Consider the following 23,974-nt stretch of genomic DNA (forward strand, 5'->3'; position numbering starts at 1 on the left):
AATAACAATTATCAATCACATAGGGCCGTAGCTTGTATCTGTTATTGAGGTGACTAGGTCTCATCCCAGTAGACCCTTTGATTGTAATAGATTCCTTACCTGAATAAGGATTGCAGGATTGGGCCCTTTGTATATAAAATCAGAAATGTATCAAACTTTCCAGTTGCAAGGTGGATTTATTTGGGTCTCACATTATGCCCTATGATTAGACTGGGAGAGTTGTATGTGCTGTCCCCCACCCTCCAGGTATTTTCCTGGAAATTTCTCCTGCTTTTCAGGTTGCAATGCTGCTAGCAATGTTGCTTGAATGTATGTATATAGGCTCAGGGAGAATTCACTGGGATCAGATTTGTGTGCTTTTCAGGTTTGGAACAAATCATACCTTCATTTCAGTTTATTTTCTGATTTCCAGCTCTTGGGTTGTCCAGATTATTCTGTGTCACTGCTCTGGTCCTATCCCCAGCTAGCTTTGATGAGAGCTGATGCAAGCATACAAAGCTTCTTGATTACCAGATTCAGACCCATTTAATTGGCATTCATTTGAGAACTGGGTTGCTCTGAGCCTCTCTATTGATAATTGGCATCCTCTCTTCATCATGTTCTGGTTTCCCAAAGTCTGAAGTGCAGCCTCTACGGGTGTTGGTCAGCATCTAGAATGCCATTTTAGCTGGAGTATAGCTCTGTTAAAGCTCTTTGTTCTGCAAACCTTTTTTAGCACTGTGGAGGCAGTTCTTTGGCCTTGGGGAACCCAGAGCACAGTGAAAAGACAATACTGTCTGGCTTTGGACAAGCCAGCTTATGTCCTCTACAGTCAGGAAACCAACTCTGCAGATTCTGAAGTCTGCACCCAGGAATTGGGGGTTTCTGAGTGCAGACCACAGGGCCTCTTTCCTAGAGCTTTTAAATGCAAGCCTTTTGGAAAATTGGATGTGTACTGTATGTAATTTGTACCTGCAATTCTTTAAAGCTTGTCATTTTATTTGGGAGCTTTCTAGATGCAATCCCCTGTGTTAATATAAGATCATTACCATTTAGCTTATTTGTAAATACCAACAACATTTTGGTTGACATAATGATTGTACTTGTTACGCTTTTCTAGATCTTTATATTCTCAAAACAATAAAATTTCTCTAAAGGAAAGTAATTGCATATCTGTGTCTTTGGTGGAAATGTTTAGCGTGAAAATCCAACGATATCTTGCCATTTGTCACCAAAATTTTCCATAATCTGCTTAATGAAAATTAAGTGCTGTATGTGACTATAACAATGGTTAGGAGTAGACGTACACACAGAGGAAGGGAACGAGGAGAAGGAAGACTGAGCCATTCATCAATAGTAATCTTGCATAAATATCTGTAATGAGCGATAAGTGAAATCTTGACAGCATTTTGAAAGCAGGGCAGATTCACAGCTCTAAATCCAGAGCATTCTGCAAAGCAGATAAAATATGATATGGTATCTTGTAAGGAAATTTTTGTTTATGGATGTTCTACACCAGTTTTCCTGCTTAGGACCTATTACTACAATTCACATTACTGGCATATATGTCAGGGAGAGGCCAATTTTATATTCAGAAATGGAGAAGTCTTAGCACTAAATTGATTTTAAAATCTTGAGAAAACCCTAACCCATACATTGAGGTTCCTGGCAGAAGCAGCTATAGTTGTAACAGTGAAAGAGCTAACAGCAGGATGGGCAGATGGATTGCTTTACATATTTCCTCGGATCCCTCACATTCATTCAGTCTTAACTCCAGCAAAAACAGAGGCTGCAAGAATAAAAAGAGGGAAGCTAATTTACAACATTCTGCAGTTCCTTCTGGCCAGATTGCTGAGAGGAGGATTCTAAGGAGTTGTTGCTTATCTCTAACAATACATACTGTAACACTTGGGTTTCTGCAAAGAAAGATACCACTACACCATATGTTGCAGCAGGGAGCCAAATTTGCAAACTTCTGAACAGAAAGCGATCAGTAGTGTGGCACATGTAGATGATTTCTTTTAAAGGTCAACTAGTGTCTCATTTTTCAATCTGATAAACCGTTCAAAATAGTCAAAGTGCATATTTCAGACATTTCAGAATTTTTTCCACTGGTGTACATTAGAATCTGGTCATAAGTATTCATGCTGAAACTAGCATGATTTGTATGTTATGTTAGGGATCCTGCTGATTCTCTGGGAACCTTATTGTTTTGCAGATTCACCATGTTGTGAGTTGACCTTCCCTTGCTCTGATTTTATTGAAAAATAAAATAAGTCAACCAACTTTTACCTACAGTATAAACATTGGTGATATCTGACACAGTGTAAAAATGCTTCTTTTGCGATATATATTTGAGACATTCAAAGGGTACAGTTTCTCAAAATAGTGTTGGTTTATATACTAGAGAGCTTTTTAAGGGATGTTGCCTATATTACCACAATGGGTCCTGTGCCTGGAGCAGAAAAAAACTGGTATTCTGGGGCTCTTCTGTACTGTGGCATTACATACTGTTTCAGGCAGGTTCTCCCCTTTTTCCTCCTTTCCCCTTTGGATGGCCATGACAAGTATGTTTGTGGTCTGCCTAGCGACTGATAGGTCCTATAACTCTGGCCCCTGGGAGTTCATATAGGAAGCTGCTGCTGGATGTTGTCATGGTTTACCCGTGTCCCATCCTTACCCTAATTGTCATGTGGTCAATTTATTTGGGGCTGTTGCATGTTATGAGGGCTGCTGTTTTGTTTTGTATCTAAGCAGGTCACCTATTGGGTTGGGAAGGAATTTTCTCCTACCGAAGATTGGTCAAGCAGTTGTGTTTTTGGTTTTGTTTTTTTTTGCTTTCTGCAAAGCATTTTGTAGTACTGGTTGGGAGTTTAATGCGTTTTGCATGTTGTGTGGTGGGTGGCCAGTGTGGTCAAGGTAGTTGCGGAAGCTATTTCTTAATCCTGAGGATATCTTTGGGGACTAGATTTTGATTGCATTTGTGGTTGGTTGGGCACAAGGATGGAGGGCTTCAAAGTCCATTGTATACTGGCCCATCCCTTAAATAGCCCTCAACTATCATACAGGAGAAAGGTGGGTGGTAAAGATTATGGCATCAGTCATAATTCCATGATATGGTTAAGGGGTTGGCTGTAATGGTAGCCTCTCCTGTTTGTGGTGCCATGGGTGCCATTAAGTTATGCTGTTCTAGGCCAGTTGATTAACAAATTGAATGCTTATTAATCCTATTTTTTCTTCACAGTATATATTCTGTAAAACATAAACAAAATTGTGGTGTTCACTATAATCATGCTAATTGTGCCTGCATCTTATTCCCAGCAGTGTCTAGGCAATCTAGTTATGCTTGGCAGCTTGTTTAGAGTGGGTTTCTGTCCCGGGGTAGCCCATGATCATTCTGGTGTTTGAGTTCTGTGTACGGATGCTATTAACAAAGGGCAACTTGGAGAATGATCTGCTGGTTTTACTGCTTATTTATTCTTCTATGCATCACATGTGTCCAGGTGAATTACATCCACTATCCTCTAATTGGCATTATTTCTTCATTACAGAGAAGTAATAGCTATTTCTGTGTTCTTGTCTGAAAGCAATTAGGAACGGGTCATACAGAAATGTTAAAAGAAATTATGTACCCTAAGTTCCACAGCAACTGGGACAAATGAGGGAAGTGTATTTGCAATGTTGGGGGAAATATTCAGATTTACCAAGTCTGGGTGGATTTATTAGTTAACATAAAGTTGGAACTAGCCCACATTTTTTCAAGGTTGGTGGACCATATTTTGTTTAATCACATGCCTCTGGGTTTCCTGGATCAGCTGGGACAAGAAGCAGAAATACCATGAGAGAATCTATTCCTGCAGCCTTTCTGACCTGGCCAAAACAAAATCCTAATATTCTAATGTGAGAGTCTGTTTTTTCAAGATACTTTAGAGAAAACATATTTTGATAAGCATCCAAGCTTAACCAAACCCAGATCTTAAGCTGAGCCCTGCTTTTTCAAAGATACTGAGCATTCACAATTGCTACTGAATTCATAGGGACCTATGAATGCTTCAGGTTCAGACAGTTTTTTTTTAATATCCTAAGCATTAGTTTGCTGATAACTAACTGAAATGCACTTCTTCTAAAATCTGTGGCCCTTGAACAGTACATTTAAGTGTTCAAGGAAAGTGCCAGATATATTTTTGTAGGCAAGTCGGTGTTTTCCGTGAGATATATTTTTCTGTCATGTACACCCCAAAAGAGCTTGTCTCTGCAAGTGGAGAGAAGTAATATCTTCAGTAGAGCCATTCAGTCACTTTGAACAGCATGGCACACAATAATGAGATGTGCTATAGATAAGCTGATGCATTTGTACAGAACCAGCACTTAGACCAAACTTCACTTGATTTTTGCTTGTGTTGTAACTGGACTCCTACATGCAACAGAAGCTATTCTTTGTTCTATAAAGATAATATAGCTAACATATAATTGCTCATTTGGAATAATATGAAATTATATTTCACAGCTGTGCTGCTCATAAAATTTGTTACAAAACATTTTGAATTTGGAAAGCTTTGAATTCACCGAAAACAAATGTAATGTGAAATCTTTCATTAAATCTTGCCATATTTAAATAATGTAATTTGTATTGATTATACTGCTGCAGTTCAGTTGGGTTTTTATATTTAATTAGGATTTGATAATTTTGTTTTACCTTCCAGAGCTATTCAGAAAATGACTGTGGAGAAAATTCATGTTAATTAAATTAGCATTTTATGTATACTTATTAAAACCAAAATCAGACCATAATTTTATTTTTCTTTGGGAGGGGTAGGATGAAGGGTAAATAAAATAACATTCTTTACAAACAACTCAATATAGTTTCCATCTCACTGGAAGGATCTTTGGAGCAGCCCGCTGCCCAGCTAGGCCCCTCATGCTGCAGGGGTCATCCTGGGTATGACTGCCTCTATAGTAGTGGTGGACGCCCACCACTGCTCTACAGGCTAGCAGCACTTGCTTCCAAAATGGCTCCAGTGATTAGCATTACAGGTGAGTCACATCATAACATCATTTAACTTATGCAAATTCAACTATACACGCTCGGCCAAAAAAAAAAAGAAAAATAACAAGATACCTGTAAATAGCGCAGGCGATTCCGCCCACCATTCCACTCCACTGGAGTGAGCATGAGATGGGAGACATGAATCTGCTGTTCCCTCAGTCGGTCTCAGTTCCCGTGTGCCTCTCACAGTGTGAGCATCTCGCTGCGCTAAGTGTGATTCTTGTGTTTAAAGATACTGTACATATTTTTCGTACCATATAGCCCCTAAACGCAAACCAACTACTTCATCTGATGCTCAACCGAAGAAACAGCGATCTGTTCCAATGCTGGAGGAAAAACTGGCTGTATTGGACTTATTGAGAGACGGTATGTCAGTCTCCAACGTGGTGCGTAAATATGGCCTCAATGAATCTAGTATCTGTGCCATCAAGATTCAGGAGAGAGAAATTCGTGAACCCGTGGCATCAAGTGCTCCAGTAACTGCTAAGGTGACAAGCCAGGTGCATGATAAGACTTTAGTAAAGACTGAAGAGGCATTAAACTTATGGCTGGAAGAAGTGAACTGTAAACGTGTGCCTATCGATGGCAACACGCTGTGAGAAAAGGCTCTTAGCGTCTACGCGCTGTTCAAACCTCCCGCCGAAGAGGGACAGCCTTCTGATGAGAAGGAATTCGAAGCCAGCCAAGGTTGGCTTAACAGTTTTAGGAACCGCTTCAACCTCAAAAATGTGCAGACTACTGGTGAAGCTGCATCTGCCAATGAAGAGGCAGCAAAAGCCTACCCCGAACAATTAAAGAAAATCATAGAAGAAAAGGGCTATCTTCTGGAACAAGTTTTTAATGCTGACGAGACTGGGCTCTCCTGGAAAAAAATGCCCAACTACACTTACACTTTGAAATCAGAAAGACAAGCCCGTGGCTTCAAAGCAGCTAAAGACCGTGTGACTGTGTTGTTTTGTGGCAATGTGGCTGGGCATTTAATAAAACCGGGCTTGCTCTACAGAGCTGCAAATCCTCATGCTCTAAAAGGCAAGAACAAAAATCTCCTGCCTGCGTTCTGGCAATCAAATAAAAAGGCTTGGGTGACAGCAGCATTATTTCTGGATTGGTTCCACAAGTGTTTCATTCCGGAGATCAAGCGGTACCTCGAAGAGAGAGGACTTGACTTTAAAGTGTTACTGATCATAGATAATGCTCCTGGCCACCCTGTGGCACTCCAGTTTGCACATAACGACGTTGAAGTCATCTTTTTCCCCCCCCCCCATACCACCTCCAACCTCTCGACCAAGGCATGATTCGCTGTTTCAAGGCCACCTACACGAGGCTTACGTTCTCACGGATATGTAGCGCTATGGATGCTGATCCCAATCTTAATGTGATGGAGTGTTGGAAGTGCTTCAACATTGCCGATTGCATTACTTGTATTAAACAGGCAATGGATGCAATCAAGTCTGAAACAGTCAATGCATGTTGGCGACACCTATGGAAAGAATGTGTGAATGATTTTAAGGGTTTCCTGACCATTGACAAAGAAGTGAAACACATTGTTCAGGTGGCTAGGCAAGTGGGTGGTGGCGGCTTTGTTGACATCCTTGAGGAAGAAATTGAAGAATTAATTGAGAGCCACAGAGAAACATTGACTAACGAAGAGTGAGAGGAACTAATAAAATCATCTACACGGGATGAAGATGATGACGACAAACAGGAAGAACCAGCAAATTGGAATCTTCATAAATTTGCTGAAGTGTTCCAAGCAGTGAAACACTTGAATGATTTAATTTCTGAATACGATCAGTCTATGGAACGAAGCCTCAAAATCACACGTAGTATTACGGACGATTTGAGACCGTATCAAGAAATGTTTGAGCAGCTCAAGAGACAACAGCTACAGTTGCTGATCACCATGTTTTTCAAGGAAAAACAACCAGCAGCAGATGAGCCTATGCAATCAGCTTCTCGAGCTGAACCAGAGCCAACCATTTAGTCTACGACTCGCTCTCTGTCACCCAAACTCTCCGTCACCTCCGTCTCCTGGATTGACATCAAGCCCTGATGGCCCCCTATATTTACCCCCGTAATTAAAAATACAGTACTGTAAAATTATATTTTGCATATGTACTCTTTATTAGATACTGTACATTACTGTATACATATTACCGTACAGGGTTGTATACACAAAACCAAGTACAGTATACTGTACTTTATGGGCGATTTAAGGGATTTTCAAGGGTAATTTTAACTATACACGATTTTCACCTTACACACTGACTTTAGAACCTAACCCCTGTGTAAGATGCGACTCCGCTGTACATTGCACTTAGAAATCTTTCCCTGTCTCTCCCAGGGACTGAGTGTGCTAGAGCTCTAGAACTCTTAGTCATTGTCTTCCAGGGCAGGGTTGAAGGCTGGAATTCAGCCTTGGACTTGGTTGCCCTCGTAAGAGTTTCTCTGGCTAATACTAGGCCACCTCATAATACTATAGCCATAGTACTATAGCATGCAGAAAACCATTCCAGAATGACATAATACAATGAATTTTTCAAACTCACCAAGTAACATTTGTATTACATAATCTTTGGACCTTTTAGAGTTTATATACGATTATAGCTTGTTTTTCTTTTGTAGTTGTATTATTAGCTAGGTAAACTATTATAAGAGATTAAGAAAAACTAAATACATATATCTATGTACAGATATAGGTAGGTAGACCGAGGGTAGACTCCTGGGTCTGTTTTGGGGGTGGGAAGAGGGTATAGGGTAAAGTGGGGTTGGTTACATTTATGGACTACTGTGGAAGGGAGAACCTCTGTAGAACGAAGGGCTGCTGAAGGGAATTGAGCTACTAACTTGACAGATAGATGTCGTGGCATTAGCACAGCAAGCTACAGATGCTGAATAAATGACCTTACAGAAGCCTGTGGCTAGGCATCATCCCAGCAAGACAGAATTGTTGAGGCAGTTGTCTCAAAGGGTTTGGGTAAAATCTGGTCCCACTGAAGTCAATGGGAATTTTGCCATTGACTTCAAGTGAGGCCAGGATTTCATCCCGTGTAGCTTGCCATCAGTCCAGCCAGATAGAAATGCTGAGCCAGGTACTTCAAGGAGGCCTCTGTTCTGACATGATTAGTGCAAGCTGGTGGTACTTAGCCAATAATTTAGAGAGGCCCGTGACTTGACATCAACCCATCAATGTAGAGATGCTGAGCCAGTGAGGCCTCGGTTTTATTGTTCAAAATTATTTGCATCAGAATGGTCCTGTCCGTTCTCTCTGTGCTCATGGCACTATGTGCGATATATGGGTGAGGAAGATGGTTAGTAGCAAAAGAATGTTCATCTCCACAGGTCTGTACTCTGTGTGCTTGTTCATATACATACTTATTTGGCTGGCTATGAGTCTGCTTGGGTCCATCAGCTCCCTTCAGACACATTCATGTCTAACTTATGCCATGTATCATCTTACAAAGTAATATTTCACCATATGACACAATGTCTGTGATGACATATGTTCATAGGAAGTGGTGAACTCCCTCTGTTGTTTTGATCTTCATTAAGCACTGCCTAAGATAGATAGGTTAATCTAAACGGGGGTGTTATGCTACGGCCCATTACTATAGTATCTGAGTGTCTGCCACATAAAATCAATAGTAGTAGCGATAGCGTGCTCAAATACTGCAATGATCTGGGCCATATCAGTCTTTAGATTGATTAGATTTAGGAGTACAGTATTGTAGTGAGGATTTGTATTATTAAGATTTTTTTTTTTACTAAATATACTACAATGTATTTAGTTGCACGTTATAAAATATTAACATAAATAAAACTAAATTACCATACAATTCTCAAAATAAATGAGCAAAGTACCTGTGATGCATTATTCTTGCTTATTTGCTGCTTTTGTTCACTTATTTATTAATGCCTTCCAAAAAACTAATTCACAATGGGTCTTCCAGTCATTAGTGTGAATTAATGATGATCTAATGTATTTTTCATCCAGTGTAGACATTAACTGTGGTACTACCATTTGAAACAGCTAAAAATTATATTAAAAATACAGTCTGTGCACAATTTTTAAAAATGTTATTAAGGCTCATACATTTTTTTAATTCTGAAAGAGCATTGGCCTATTGCATTAACAGCCTGCAAATTTTCATGTTAAAAATGTAATTCATAGTGCAAAGAAACAAAAAATGCAGCAGAGGTTGTTCCCCTTTACCTACTTTTCACTCTTTTATCATTTATAAATGGAATAAGAGATTGTTTTGAATATTTTAAAAGCAATTTGGCCTTAGATTACAACTTCTGTGTCAGGTTTTAGCCACAAGCAAATTGTTATAGCCAAGTTACAAACTCTTGACAACAGAAGTCTATGATGAAAAGACTGATGGATTCCTCTTTATTTTTTTATTTTTTTGCACTTTTTATGTGACATCATTTTTGAGCTTTATTGATCCACAAAGAAAGAAAATACTATATTTAAAGGTTAAACATATTGCAATATAGGGCATTAAAAGTCTTATGAAGTAAGTTACGAGAGGGACACAGCCACAATAAGAACTTTCTCATAACAGGAGACATTTCTGAACAAGTTTAAAATAGATGTGGGTGCTGCTGATGTCTTCTTACAAGTTGTTGCATCTGAGAATGTTGATGTTAATTTGTCAGTTAATTTAATGGGATTTTTTTTAACACTTCTCTTATTTTAATTTCCTCCATGAAGAGTCTGATCATTGATGTTTTGCAGTTGGACAAAGCAGGTGTACAGAGATCTGCTGACAGTACTGTATATGCGCCAATAAATCCAGTGGCAGGAAGAGTCTGCATCAGCCTGAGTGTTTGTATCTATTATGTTCCCCAGTTGCTTGGTAAATTTACAGCAAGCAAAAAGATAAATATGGCCCATTTCAAGTCATTTCTTACATCACCGTTTTAGTTCACATGTAGATTAATCACTGGAGTTGAATTTAGTATAGTGGAAAGTCTGAAAGCTTTTGACAAATAGCTTTGAAGAAGGAAGAGCACAAGGTCAGGCTACATACATAATTGTTATTTCTCAAGGGCTGTCCAATATGTAAGGGCTCATATGATTTCTTGTCATTTGGAATTGTAACTGAAGTAGAATGAGAGATGTTGGATTGTAAGTTTTACTTTTGTTCAGTGTGTTCTAAGTTTATTACAGCACCATTGTTTAACTTATGTCACTGTCTTATAAACTTTATTTCTACTTCATGATAACCTATTTGAGACAAAAACTTTGCATACAAGATTTCTGCTGGGTTTGGCTGGACCATTTTTAAATTTACAAAAAGTGGCACTAAAAACTGCTTTGACACTACTGTTTTTTTTCCCTATATAAAAATACATTCATTTTGAAGTTAATATTTTATAATCTATTTGGTTCTCCGTTTGCTCATGTGTCCCAGAGCACATGCGATTTGTATTCCGTGGTCACCAGGGCCAAGCAGAGTTGACGTCAGGTGTGCTGAGGCAGCAGTCTTTCACTCTTAAAGAAAGTGTTTTGGGAGTCAGAATATCAGGTGATCTATGTAGTTGAGCAAGTCCTTTAATTGTATCCAACTTTATAAAGTTCGTTGAGATCATCAGTTAAAATGTGCTATATATCTGCAAATTATAATTAACACACAGTCTTTGAGGAAGGACAGTTCGGGCATTGTGGGGAGGGGAACCTGTTCAAAGATGCAGGGAAGGTGCTAAGATCATGAAAGAGGGAGGGAGGAGTTGCGGGTCTGTATTCAGCCTAATCCGAAACTAAAAAATGATTTGAGGATGGGTGAATGGTCAGTTTGATTTTTATTTTTTATGAACTAGGATGGCTATTGCTTATTATAAATTTGTGTTGGTGGCCTACTGTGGAAGTATCTTCTTGCAATGTTGACAATTTTAAAAATAAAAGAGATTGCTGTTAGGACAGGAAAACCTGTGGCAAGCTTTGTGATGGGGTGTTTACCCCACACCAGAAAGGAAGGGGTTAAAAGCAGCCCAAGGAGGCTGTGCAGGGAACAGCCAGTCAGGCTGCTCGGAGCTCAAGGAGTGGGCACTGTCTCTAGAACGCTGAGAGACCTGCAGGACCTTGGACAGAGCAACTGCTGTCAGAGATGGGGGAGCAAAAGGAGCTGCTGGGACTGCGTAATTGCGTGCCTTGAGGAAAGACAAAGAAGGTGCTGGGGGCCATGGGGAAGTGGCCCAGGGAGACATAGCAGCAGTGAGAGGAATAAGAGGCAGGAAGAGGCTGCTATTTACAGGGTCCCTGGGCTGGGTCCATCCCCCCCCACCCCCATTTGCCAACTGGGGAAGTGGCTGGACTATAAAACTGGGAGATACTTCCCCCCAGAAGGGGGAAAACATGGATGGTGCCACAACCGGATGGCCAAGTCATGAAGAGGACACTGTGGGACTTAGACTGAGGCGGGTCTGCAGGTGGAGAGGACAATGGGAGAGGTACCACCAGGAAAGGGAGTGCTGGCTGAGAGAGCCAATCCCTGAGAAGGCCAGTAGGATGCACTGTTCTAGTGAGTGGACGCCATAACAGGCAATTCATAGTATGCCTTAGACTGGACACCATGGAACTTTCAAACTACAGGAAGTTATCTTATGTTGTTTTCTTTCTTATGTACCAGTATACAGGTAAATGGCTTTGTGTTATGCACTGTCAACAGTGTAATCTTTAACAGTGTCCATGGTGCTCACACACCCAGTGTGCCAAGCTCTGCCAAGACAGACCTTCACAAACAGCAATATGACAGGTCTTCCCTCTTTTTCTGACTAATTTTGTGAAGCATTCTGACTTTGTGACAGTAAAAAACTTCAAAGATACGAACACTCGAGTTACAGCTTGACCAGTCAACCAATCAGGCAGCAGCAGCAGAGACCAAAAAAAAAAAAAAGAAGAAGAAGAAGAAATACTCTACTGTGCATGTATTGCATCTTAAAGATAGGCACATCTGAGCTGCCTGTCCCCACCTCCACGTGTAGGGCAACCACTTACTGCTGCCAGCACAAGGCAGGCAGAGCCAGCCAGCTGAGCAGGAGCAGTGCTGCGGTCTGCACTGCTTTCACCCCTCCCCCCACCGGGAGGGGACTGAGCTGTTTTTAGGGGAGAGTGACACACTGTTCTCACTCGTCTGCCAGGACTGGGACAAGCTTGCAAACTCATGTCTGAACTGAGTCGGGAGGTCAGATGCTGCTGAAGCCTGGCATGGAGTTTCAGCTGCTGGATCTGGAGCCTGAACTACGCTTTGTTCAGTGTTACGAACATTTCAGAGTTACGGACATCCTCCATTCCCAGGGAGTCCATAACTCTGAGGTTCTACTGTAATTATCAAGAAAAATTCATGGTCTCTTGGTCAGTGTTGGTTTTGACTTCTCTACTCACTTCTATTGTTAAATACTAAAGACAGCTGCTTCAAACACAGAGAAGAGACTATTGACAACTATGTTGGATCTCACTGTTTTATAAAGGCCTCCAGCCAAGAAATATTTAAGCGAAGTTGGATCATTTGAAATAATGAAGAGAAGTTTAACAGTGATTGATTGATTGATTGATTGATTTAAGACACAATTGAAACTGGCACCATCTGACTAAGAACTGTTGAAAGTTAGGTATGAGAAAAGGTCAGTAATGATTACTTCACTTAAGTGTTAACAACATGCTCAAGACTCTAGCTGAGTGTATTCTTAATCTTTTGATTTATCATATCAGCTTTGAACTAGCTGGATGCCCTGCCCATAGAGACTTTAAAAGTAGGGAGTCCCTATCTTTACTTAACAATTGAAATGTGTTTATGTGGTCTGGGACACTTTTCCAGGTAAATTCCCTGATTGCAATTTGTAGCAAAATGAATAAGTTTCATTTTTAAGTCATTTATTTGAAAATATTTTTCTGGAGTGTTCTCCATATGTTTCTACAGAAAGGAGGACCACTACCACACTCCAGTCTCCACCCAGTTACCTCCCACCCATACCCTCACGCTTCAAGTCCCCACATTGAGGCAATCTTATTTCTCGTTTGAGTCTCATTTAGAACCTTCAAATATCACTTACAGTTAGCTAGTGGGATCACTTTGGACCAACTGGAGGCACATCATGCCCAGCCACTTCTTCACCTGGGGGATGAGTGTGGTAACTTTGTTGTTTTCTCATATAGATAGCTAAATAGTTTTAACCAGGCCCATCTGCAACATGTCCAGAATTTACCTTGGTGATTATTTGTAGTTTCTGAACTCATTTTGCTCTGACAACTAGTAAATACTGTTGGGTCCTGGGAAAGATAGGTTTTCAGTATCTTGGGATAAAAGCTGCATGGATATGTATGATGAGAAGCTGTCTCTTTTAGGTCTACAGTTGTTCGTTATGGGAGGGAAATGAGGTTAACAATAGTCTGTCTCCTTTCTAGTATATACGAAGGTTTTATTATTTAAAGGTATGAAGTGATATTAGAAAAGACTTCTGGAAATGGCTTAAAAATAGAGACCTGAAATCCTTAAATTCACTGATGCCGCAGGGTGCTGTAACTGCTTGTTAGTAATTTTCTCATTGTTATTGATTAACATGTAACTTTGGTTTGTTGGGTTGAAGGCCTTGGAAGCCAGTTGTCTAGGTGTAGAACTTGGCACTGGAAGCCAGATAACTTTATCTAATATCACACTTCAGGATCTCAGAATTTCCTGATTTACTGTGTAGATTACAGATCTCTTTCACTTACCTCTGAAGATTCAGGTATTGGCCAGTTTGGGAAAATGGATATTAGATTAGATGGATCTGCTGTCTAATCCAGTATGAAATATATTGTGTTCCCAAGCCAGTGCCTTCTCGTAACTCATCTCTGAGGCCTAGGGGAAAAGGGAGTAGGTTTAGGTAGGGGACTGCTTCCCATTTTGATCTAGTATATATTTGGTTTAAGTTGGGTAAGATTGAAGTGATGCTGGTTGGCAGAGAGAAGAGTTTAGTAGGGTTTCTCGTACTAAACTCTTCTCTGCTCCTCTTCTGGTGAGCAGGAGTGGTCAGGAATCCCCTAATTCATTTTAGACTATAGCTAAAAGATTGTGCCCACTCTTCTCAAATATAGACTTTTACTATGGTCATTTATGCGATTGTCTTGAGACTAGATTACTGTGATACACACTACTTGGGACTACTTGTGAAGGGTATTTGGAAGCTTCAACTAGTGTAAAAGATAGCTGTCTACCACATAATTAGTGTGCTCTGTACTCTGTGCTGGCCAGCCACTTTGCTCCTTGGTGAAATTCAAGGTGGTGTTTTATATTGACAAAGCCCTAACTACTCTAGATCTCTGTTCTTTCAAAGTCCAGCTCTTCCCTTACACCTTGCCACATCAGAGGCATTTGAAAGAAATGCTGTGGCTATCTGTTCCAAAGGCACAGTTCATGGAAGCTGTCAGTGCATCATTTTCAGTGATAAGCCTTTGTCTCTAGAATTGGATCTCATCGGATGTATCAAAGCTCAAACTAACTTTTGAGTGAAATGTACATCTCTTAGTTCAGACTTTCCACTTACAGCAGGTCTTTGGAATCACTTGACACATAGCTAGCTGGATGCTATTTTCCATTTCTGGTCCTCTGAGGACCTCAGAGAATTGCTAAATAAATGCTCCTCATTGGTGGGAAGATGTAGTTTGTTACAGCTGTGGCCTGTACAAGTGCATCCAGATAACTGCTAATCACCATGGCATCTGAGTTGATAAGTTCTAGGGAACATCACGGAAAATATTATTATTGCCATTATTTGTTTATTTTATAGTTCCCACAAACATGGTAGGTGCTTCACAGGAAACCCATAGGCACCCATTGGTACCTGCCCAGAAAAGCATGCAATCTAAATGATGTACTTGACAATCAAAAGAGGATAAAACCACTAGGGAGGGGGGGAAGGGACAAGGAAGGACATAGGTTTTGGAAATACGATTACGTGTCCATGCAGCTTAGGCAAACGTGTATTTTGGTGGTTCTAAAAATAGTTTGCTTTAAATTTAAAGTGTGGAGATGATCATGGTTTATAGGTGATACTGCGGAAGTGAACTTTTAGGAGTGATTTGAAAGATGCAATTGCAGAGGCTTGGTTATTGTTTAGAAGAGCATTCAAAGCTCTTTTCCTCATGGACAGCATGGAGGAAAGCACTGGAGACATTTGAGGGAGAAGATAGTAAAAGAGTTATTGAGACTTGTATTGCCAGTGGAGCAGAGATGTCCAACTGTGAGGAATCTAGGTCAGAGATAAACAGGGTCTACATGATCTAGGGCCTAAAGCCCTCCTCCTGCAATTGGACTTACGCAGATGCAAGGATCTGTCCATGTGGATCTAATTGTGGGGTTGCAATCTTAATTAGGTTTTTTCCATATTTAGGATAATAATGAAGAACATTTTTGTTGCAAACTGTGGCATGGGATCTAGCACATAGGGCACGACTACAGACAAAGCTGATATCGGAAAGATTGCTGGTTATTAGTTTTTTTTTCCTGGGGATTAAGTAGTGTGTGCATATTATCCCAGGTAAAATACAAGGATGAAATACTGAGTTCTTGGTTCAGGCAATTATTGTCCCCCTCTCTTAGATCATAATGGCAGAGACCCTATGCTCTTGTTGTGTAGAATTCCCTTAAAAGAGAAACATTGACAGATAATTTAAAAAGAAAATAAAATATGCTTCTCCCTCTGTAAACCATTCCTCTCTTTTTGTATAGTAACTGCTTGTTTACTCCAACCTCTAGTTTTAGCAGTGCCACTTATCTCAAATTTTACTGGGTAAATGATAATTGTCCACATTGAAAGATAACAGTGTATGCGCCAAAGCAATTCGGTTACGGCGTGTCATGCTGCAGCATTGCAAACAGGCAAAAAGTCCAGTTCTCTAGTGACAGTCCTCGCCACAAATACTGCAAGAGTAAGGCACAGGGCCAGAAGAGGAAGCTGGTGCACTACTAGCTCTTGTGGCCTGCTGCACTTTGCTCTCTTCACCTTCCTCTCAGCCATCTCTCTTCCCCGCTTTGACTCCTTGGCCCAGTGCAGCCCTCCAGAGTGGTCTGCTGCTAGTTGCATCTTCCCAGCTTGCAGTGTCGATGCTGAAAGTTTTTAAGTCCTTCTTGCAAATGTCCTTGAGTAGTGCAGTTTAATCCCTCCACCAGTATACGTTGATTGATTTTTGCTGTCTGCTATTTTAAAAAATAAAATAAGGTTAATGCAGGCTCCATGTTTTCTCTTGCCTTCTGACATAGATCTTGCTTTACACATGAATGTCACACACAAAAAATACTTGTGTCCTCAGTTAAATAAAAACCTCACATACTTTTCAGGCATGAGCAAGATGAAAATAATAGAATATCGCGTTACTAAGTGACCATGCTTATTTCATCATATTTAACTTGTTGAACTCAGTGTGAATAACTTTTAAAATAAAATGATCATTGAATTTGGTTAGAGTAGGGCAATCAAAAATGTATTAGTTTAGATGAGTGGTGGGCAACTTGTGGCCCACGGGCCGCCTGCAGCCCATCAGGATAAGCTGATTGCGGGCTGCAAGACATTTTATGGACGTTGACCATCCTCAGGCACAGTCCCCCGCAGCTCCCAGTGGCTGTGTTTGCCCATCACTGGTTTAGATCATCCTACAGATATTGCTTCCTTTCGTTTGTTGTTTTAAATCAGACTCCAAATGTTACTTTAATGTAGCCTTTTGTGATTGAAGAATATTACAGAAGGATGCTGTTGTGAAAAAGCAAAATTACAAAAACTTGAACTCTTATAGTTTTGTGTCGAAAAATAGGGACAATGTATTGTTTTGTTTTGACAGTATTATTATTTTCTCTACACCGTACTTACATTTCTAGAAGAGGGTAGATAAATCACAAAGACCTTGTCTAGACTAGGATTTAAGATGTGATGTTAGCTCTTAGCTCAATCTAATGAACGTGTTCTTGAACTCTAGTCAGAACAAAACAATTGTACTTTAGCATGTGAGGAGCTTAGGCTACAACTGCTAAAGTCAGGATAAAGGTTTTAACCTGATTTAACATCCATGTAGATAGAGTTTTTCAACTGAGTTAAACTAGTTGCACTCAGATAACCTTACTGAAAAAAAGCCTCTAGCAGTAGTCTAGACCAGGGATTCTCAAGCTTTTTCTTTATAAGCCCCACTCCCCAACATGCTATAAAAACTCCACTGCCTAGCTGTGCTACAACAACTGTTTTTCTGCATATAAAAGCCAGGGCTGGCGTTACAGGGTGGCACGCAGGACAGTTGCCTGGGACTCCACACAATGGGGGCATCGTGAAGCTAAATTGCTTAGGCTTGGCTTCAGCCTCAGGTGGTAGGATTCGGGGCCCCAGGGTGCAGTGCCGTGTGGCAGGCTTTGGCTTTCTGCCCTGGACCCTAGCGAGGTCTTAACCCAGCCATGCTTGGCGGACCCCCTGAAACCTGCTCACAGCCCCCCAGGGGGCCCTGGACCCTTAATTGAGAACCACTGGTCTAGCAAGGCCAAAAAGAATGACATAATCTGTAAACTACCAAAATACAATGGGTCAGGCCAGATGATCCACATGGGCTTTCTGGCACCGCGATCTAGTAGGAGTAATAGTAGTAAATAATAATAATATACATTACTTGTTCACCACCACCTACATTTTGTTGCTGCTATATGAAATACAAGTATAAAAACAGAGGGCCTAAATCTACTCTCCCTGACACTTAGATCAAATGAGTTACATGAGTGCAAATCCAACTCCGAGATTATCTGAAGAAATAGTATATAATTTAACATCTATAAATGTCTTTTTCATCATAGTATTATTCCGCATAGATCTTTGAACATACTTTCTTAACCTCTCCTAAACATTTCCCCCTAAAAATTGCCCATTAAAAGTTGTATTCTATTTTATTTATTGTGTTCTAACCGTAGTAACATGCTGGATTCACTTGAAAGAGAAAACAACTATAATAAAATGCAATTTAAAATAATTTGAATGGCCCAACATTTTTTGTGGTAAGTAATTTCAGGTGGGATTCTGCAGATAAATTGTATTTTAGACTAGAATGAAGTTAGCTAAATGTATTTTCTAACCCACGGAGCAGAAAAGTCTAAAATTGGATGTGTCCTCTTTCTTTATGTTTATTCATATTGTTCTGTTTGTTGATAATCTTCTGCAAAGCAGAACTGACATTTGTGGTCTGTTGGAATTATATCATGGAAAAGCAAGTACTTTAATTTCAGTACAACACATTGTTTTAAAAGATTTATTCAAAACAATCAATTGGGACCTAAACTTTAGTTTTCTATCTAATTATAGTAATTCATCAGCAGAGGGCAATATAACCTCATATATTTGTCTGGCAAAATTTAATTTGTTGTTTTTTTAATTTATTATTTCCAACTTTAAACTAAAAGAGCACCTTCAAGTAAATGCTAAGAAAAGATTATATGAACTTGATGAAAAAGCAATGAGCTGTAGTATTAATATTCCTTATGCACTTTCACAAGGCTGTGTAAGGTGTTCATTAGTTATTTACTATGGGAGATGCTCTTCAAATTCAGAGAGAGGCTGATAACTGAGCCCAGACTTCTGTGAAAATGTGGAAGTTTACTACCACTTGTTTGTCAAAAATGTAAGTTGCAGTTAGCTCTTCCATGTATTCTCTATTACTGATGTGCTCATTCATCAAGCAGTTCTGGGATAGATTTATGCAGTATTTCAGAGGTGTTTGGCTATCTCCTGTTATGTCTGCTTAGATTGTGCTGTAAAGTTACCTCTCCCCCCCCCCCCTTGAGAAGAGGCATAGTATTTTATAACTTTGTGAATGGTTGTACTGTAAATCACATATGGTATCACTAAGACTGATTAAAAGAATTGCTGGGCTTACCTCAGCACAAAGGAGTCAAGTCTTCATTACAATGCATTGACTCTGTCATGGGTACTGTGGAAAAGACAACTTTGTTTACACACCTTTAGTAATAAAATGGACTTATGCAGGCTACAGCCCTCAGAAAACATCCATCAGTTTACCGGTGTCTCTTAGCCCAGGTTTATGAGCTAAAGTGTGTCATGCAAATATTATTTTGTTTGGATAGATCTTTGATTCCTATCTTGCCTTTTAAATTTGTCATTTTAAACCTTCATTCCTCCAGCAAATGTCTGAAGTCATAAAGTGGATGCATACATGCAACAGTGATACCTGCCTCCCCCAACACTTAACTATTTCTGATGCTCCTGAGGGATATTCTGAAAGGCTTCAGACATATGGTTTCCTTGTTGTTCAACTGTCCTTTGAGCATCACATATTCAAAGTGTCTATTTTACTGTCCATATGTACACACATTTCCCGTTAACAGCTTGAGAGAGACCGCATGGTATGTTGGTTTGAACATAGGATTAGGATCAGAAGACCTGAATTCTATTGTCAGCTGTGCCACTGACTTGGTGAGTGACCTTGGGCGATCACTCTCCCCTCCTCTATTTCCTCTTCTTTAAAACAGAGATAATAATGATGACCTATTTTTTTTCAGAAGTGTTGTGAAGCTTAATCATTAGTTGTAAAATGCTTTGACAAGTAAAGTACAATACAAATTCTTATTATTGTTAACAGAAATTATAGTTATGCACATGTATCAATGGCAGAATAAATTATGAAGAAGTGTGTAGGTTCTGAGAGTGGTCTAATGTTTACAGTATAGGACATACGCTTAGGAGATCCATGGTCTAGTCCCAGGTCTATCATTGACTAGCTGTGTGACATTGGCCAAGTCACTTCATCAGTTCATCAGTTTTACCCACTGTAATATAGGAACACTCATTCTTCTTCACCTTTGCAAAGGACTTTGAGATGTTTAGAAAGCAAAGTTATTATTTATTATTATAATTTCCAAAATTGCATGCCTACAGCCATTCATAAGTTACTTGGACAAATTTGAGTGTTTGTAGACAAAAATGGTGAATTATGAGTCTAGTTTGCCAGTGTCACTCAAATTACAGTGACTGCATGCACAAATTAGGGGAACAGTTTTTGAAATCCAGTCTCCTGCATCTAATTACTGTGACCACGCTGTAGCTCACAAAAACTTATGCTCAAATAAATTGGTTAGTCTGTAAGGTGCCACAAGTACTCCTTTTCTTTTTATCTAATACAAAGATAGTTTTGTGGACACCTCACTCCAGTTCATTATTTTATAAGAACATAAGAATGGCCATACTGGGTCAGACCAAAGGTCCATCCAGCCCAATATCCTGGCTACCGACAGTGGCCAATGCCAGGTGCCCCAGAGGGAGTGAACCTAACAGGTAATGATCAAGTGATCTCTCTCCTGCCATCCATCTCCACCCTCTGACAAACAGAGGCTAGGGACACCATTCCTTACTCATCCTAGCTAATAGCCATTAATGGACTTAACCTTCATGAATTTATCCAGTTCTCTTTTAAACCCTGTTATAGTCTTAGCCTTCACAAAAAACCTCCTCAGGCAAGGAGTTGACTGTGCGCAGAGTGAAGAAGAACTTCATTTTATTTGTTTTAAACCTGCTGCCCATTAATTTCATTTGGTGGCCCCTAGTTCTTGTGTTATGGGAACAAGTAAATAACTTTTCCTTATTCACTTTCTCCACACCACTTATGATTTTATATAGCTCTATCATATCCCCCCTTAGTCTCCTCTTTTCCAAGCTGAAAAGTTCTAGCCTCTTTAATCTCTCCTCATATGGGACCCATTCCAAACCCCTAATCATTTTAGTTGTCCTTTTCCGAACCTTTTCTAATGCCAGTATATCTTTTTTGAGATGAGGGGACCACATCTGTACACAGTATTCAAGATGTGGGCGTATTGTGGATTTATATGAGGGCAATAAGATATTCTCCATCTTATTCTCTATCCCTTTTTTAATGATTCCTAACATCCTGTTTGCTTTTTAAATGCTGCTGCACACTGTGTGGATGTCTTCACAGAACTATCCACCTTGGAAAGATGGTTCCAAGATCTTTCTCCTGATTAGCTGTAGCTAAATTAGCCCCCACCATATTGTATGTATAGTTGGGGTTATTTTTTCCAATGTGCATTACTTTACATTTATCCACATGAAATTTCATTTGCCATTTTGTTGCCCAATCACTTAGTTTTGTGAGATCTTTTTGAAGTTCTTCACAGTCTGCTTTGGTCTTAACTATCTTGAGCAGTTTAATATCCTCTGCAAACTTTGCCACCTCACTGTTTACCCTTTTCTCCAGATCATTTATGAATAGGTTGAATAGGATTGGTCCATTTTAACACAGCTTAGCGGGGAGAAATAGGGAGAAGCCAGTACGATGGGTCAGATTCATGCCCACTGATGTCAATGGGCTTTAGATCAAGTCCTGTATGACCTGCCAGCAATCAATAAACCACCAGTTATTCACAGTGTGACATTGAGGACTTTCTTAATTCCTTAACAAACAACTTCATGTTTATAATTCTTGTAACTGAGAAAATTTGTGTATGCAGATTAAAGAAGGGCTAACTCTGCATCTTATCAGGTATTGCTAAGGCAAACACAGTGCAAGATTCTTTTCCTATTCTGAAAAAAAGTAGCTTGTCTTTATTTAATAAAAGCATCTCCTGATTTATGTAAAGTTAGTCTAATGAGAGCTCCCATGTTTGTAAGTGTATGATTATTAAAAATCAATGCTGTAACGGCCACGATTTCAGGATATGATATCTATAGCATCTTATCCTTTTCATATTCGATAACGTTTAGCATGGAAAGGTGAAAAATGGCTACCTAAAAGAAAAGACTGTGAGAAGGAATAAAACTGAGTAGAGACTGGGAGTGATGAAAGCGGGAGAAGGAAATGATGAATAGTAAGGGAGGGGAGAAAAAGGACATAAGATGTTAGGGTACTCGCGATATGGGATTCTCCTTTCAAAACGTTTTCAGTTTGATCACTATTGAAGATTACATATACCACACAGAGGACTGTAACTTTCAAATAAAATATAGGAATTGGGGGTCTGAAGTGAGCCACACTATGAAACCCTGGTGTTTAAAAGGAACATTAATCCCAAATGACCGCTGTGTGCTGATAGTGTATCTGGTATAAGGGCACGTTAATATTACTAACTGATATCAGGTAGGAGTTACGCTTGTCTGTCTGTATTCATTGTGGTGGAAATATGGTCTTGTGGTACTGGATCCTGTGGTGATGGACTTATTGAAATTGTGTAACAGTGCTTAGATTGAGGGATTTGAAGGATTATAAATTTTTTGGCTGCTCTCAAGTAACTTCTCTTCGGGCTGAGTTTAACCACTTGTAAAACAGGGATAATAATACCTACCTTACAAGGATTATTGAGAAACTTTAATGTTTGTAAAACACTTTGTGATCTTTGGAAACCAAATTATGCATAAAGTGTTACCTGATGTTACAACTTTCCTGGTCAAAGCAAAGTTGATTTTCTAGTCATTCAGTGTCCTAAGACAATCTTATTAATAAAATGTGTTTATCTGCACATATGAATATGTATGTACTGTTCCTTACTTAGTGTATCTGTGATATTGAACTAATGACAGGAAATCTTTAAGCTGAAGAACTTGGGACAGCTTTTGTTTCATTAAGCAACATGTCATTGAAATATAAAAACTTGACACATATGCGTACATAATTGCTTACTAATGAATTAAAGGAGATGTACTTATGTTTAAGTGTAGTCAATAAGTTTTCAGCAAACATTGCTAATAGCTTTTTAAGAAAGAGTGGAAATACAATGTGAAAAAGAACTTTGTAAATGGTTACTTCAGAGATGTTGAAGAACCTGATAGCCTTTCGCTTTGCTTATCCTTTGGAACGTATTTAGAAACCAAAATAATGGTGTCTAGTAGGGTTGCCAACAGTCCCTTATTACAATGGACATCCTTTATCTTTTCATCTCTATACAACAAGATTGGGATTTGCTGAGTGCTGTAAAAATCAGCGAGAAATACCCCTGGGGTACTGCTTGTTGTTGTTGTTATGTTATTTTATTTTATCATATTATTTATTAATAATGGGAAGAGGTGTGGGGTGGGGGTGGTAAGAAAACAGTCCCTTATTTGAAATACAGTGTTGGCAACCCTAGCTTAGTAAACTCATCCATGAGAAATATGATGATATTTTGATACGGGTCTCTCGTCTGTTATTTGTCTGACACAATGGTAAACTGCATGAGCATAGAACCAGCTCAAAAAGTCAGTGTCAAAGTCAAATGATGGATAGTCGTGTTTTTATTGTGAGCGGATTATCTAATTCAGACTGATTTTTATTTTTTAAATCTGGATCTCAAACTTCATTAAAGTGGTATAAGTATTAGGATAATATGGTTATAATCTTATTTTAAGTTAAGGAATATAATGCTAATAGCTACAGGTGTGCTTTTCTCTTAAATAGAAGCTCACAACTTCATTTCTGTTGCCGTCATTATGTGATTTCTTTTTAATAAAAACTATTTTATCAATTTAGATGCATACTTTGAAAGGTTAAGAGAATTTATTTGTAAAACTGTAAATCTGAAATTTGATTTTTCATTCTACAAGTGCATTTAAACTGGACAGGAACAGAACAAAGCAAGCGTATGTAACATTAAGATCGGACTTAAAATAAAAAATCAAAGCTCTTGCTCTGTCCGTAGCTCATCCTCTTGTAGGTTTATCTATTGCTGAAGTCTTAGAACAGTGTGTGTTATGTGTTGCCACCTATAACTGAGTTAGAGTGAGAACTTAAGTCATTGATATGTACAGTATTATGTTAGGACCCACTCCTGCAAAACCCTTGTTCAAATCAGTAATCTTTACACAAGTGTCCCCCTTGTGGACAATGGGAATTATTCACATGTGTAGATGTTAATTGCCCTTGCATGCAAAAGTAAACAAACAGAAATTCCCAGACCTTCAATCTGTCTGTTTCAACAGCAGCAGAGGTTAGATAGG

The 23,974-nt window shown here is 39.3% G+C and overlaps 1 protein-coding gene across 28 annotated transcripts in view; it reads left to right on the top strand.

Moving 5' to 3' along the window:
* Positions 1-23,974, top strand: part of KDM4C (lysine demethylase 4C) — a 437,490-nt gene that overhangs the window by 143,958 nt on the left and 269,558 nt on the right. Inside the window, exon 10 of one of the 28 annotated variants that reach the window (XM_073345333.1) lies at positions 9,744-23,617. The exons of the other annotated variants lie outside the window; for them this stretch is intronic. Coding sequence (XP_073201434.1) covers positions 9,744-9,956 — 213 coding nt within the window. The 3' untranslated portion in view covers positions 9,957-23,617. Of the gene's footprint in view, positions 1-9,743; positions 23,618-23,974 lie in introns of those variants that run through there. 28 annotated transcript variants of the gene reach the window in all.

The sequence above is a fragment of the Lepidochelys kempii genome, chromosome 5 (genome assembly GCF_965140285.1).
Source record: "Lepidochelys kempii isolate rLepKem1 chromosome 5, rLepKem1.hap1, whole genome shotgun sequence".
NCBI lineage: Eukaryota > Metazoa > Chordata > Testudines > Cheloniidae > Lepidochelys > Lepidochelys kempii.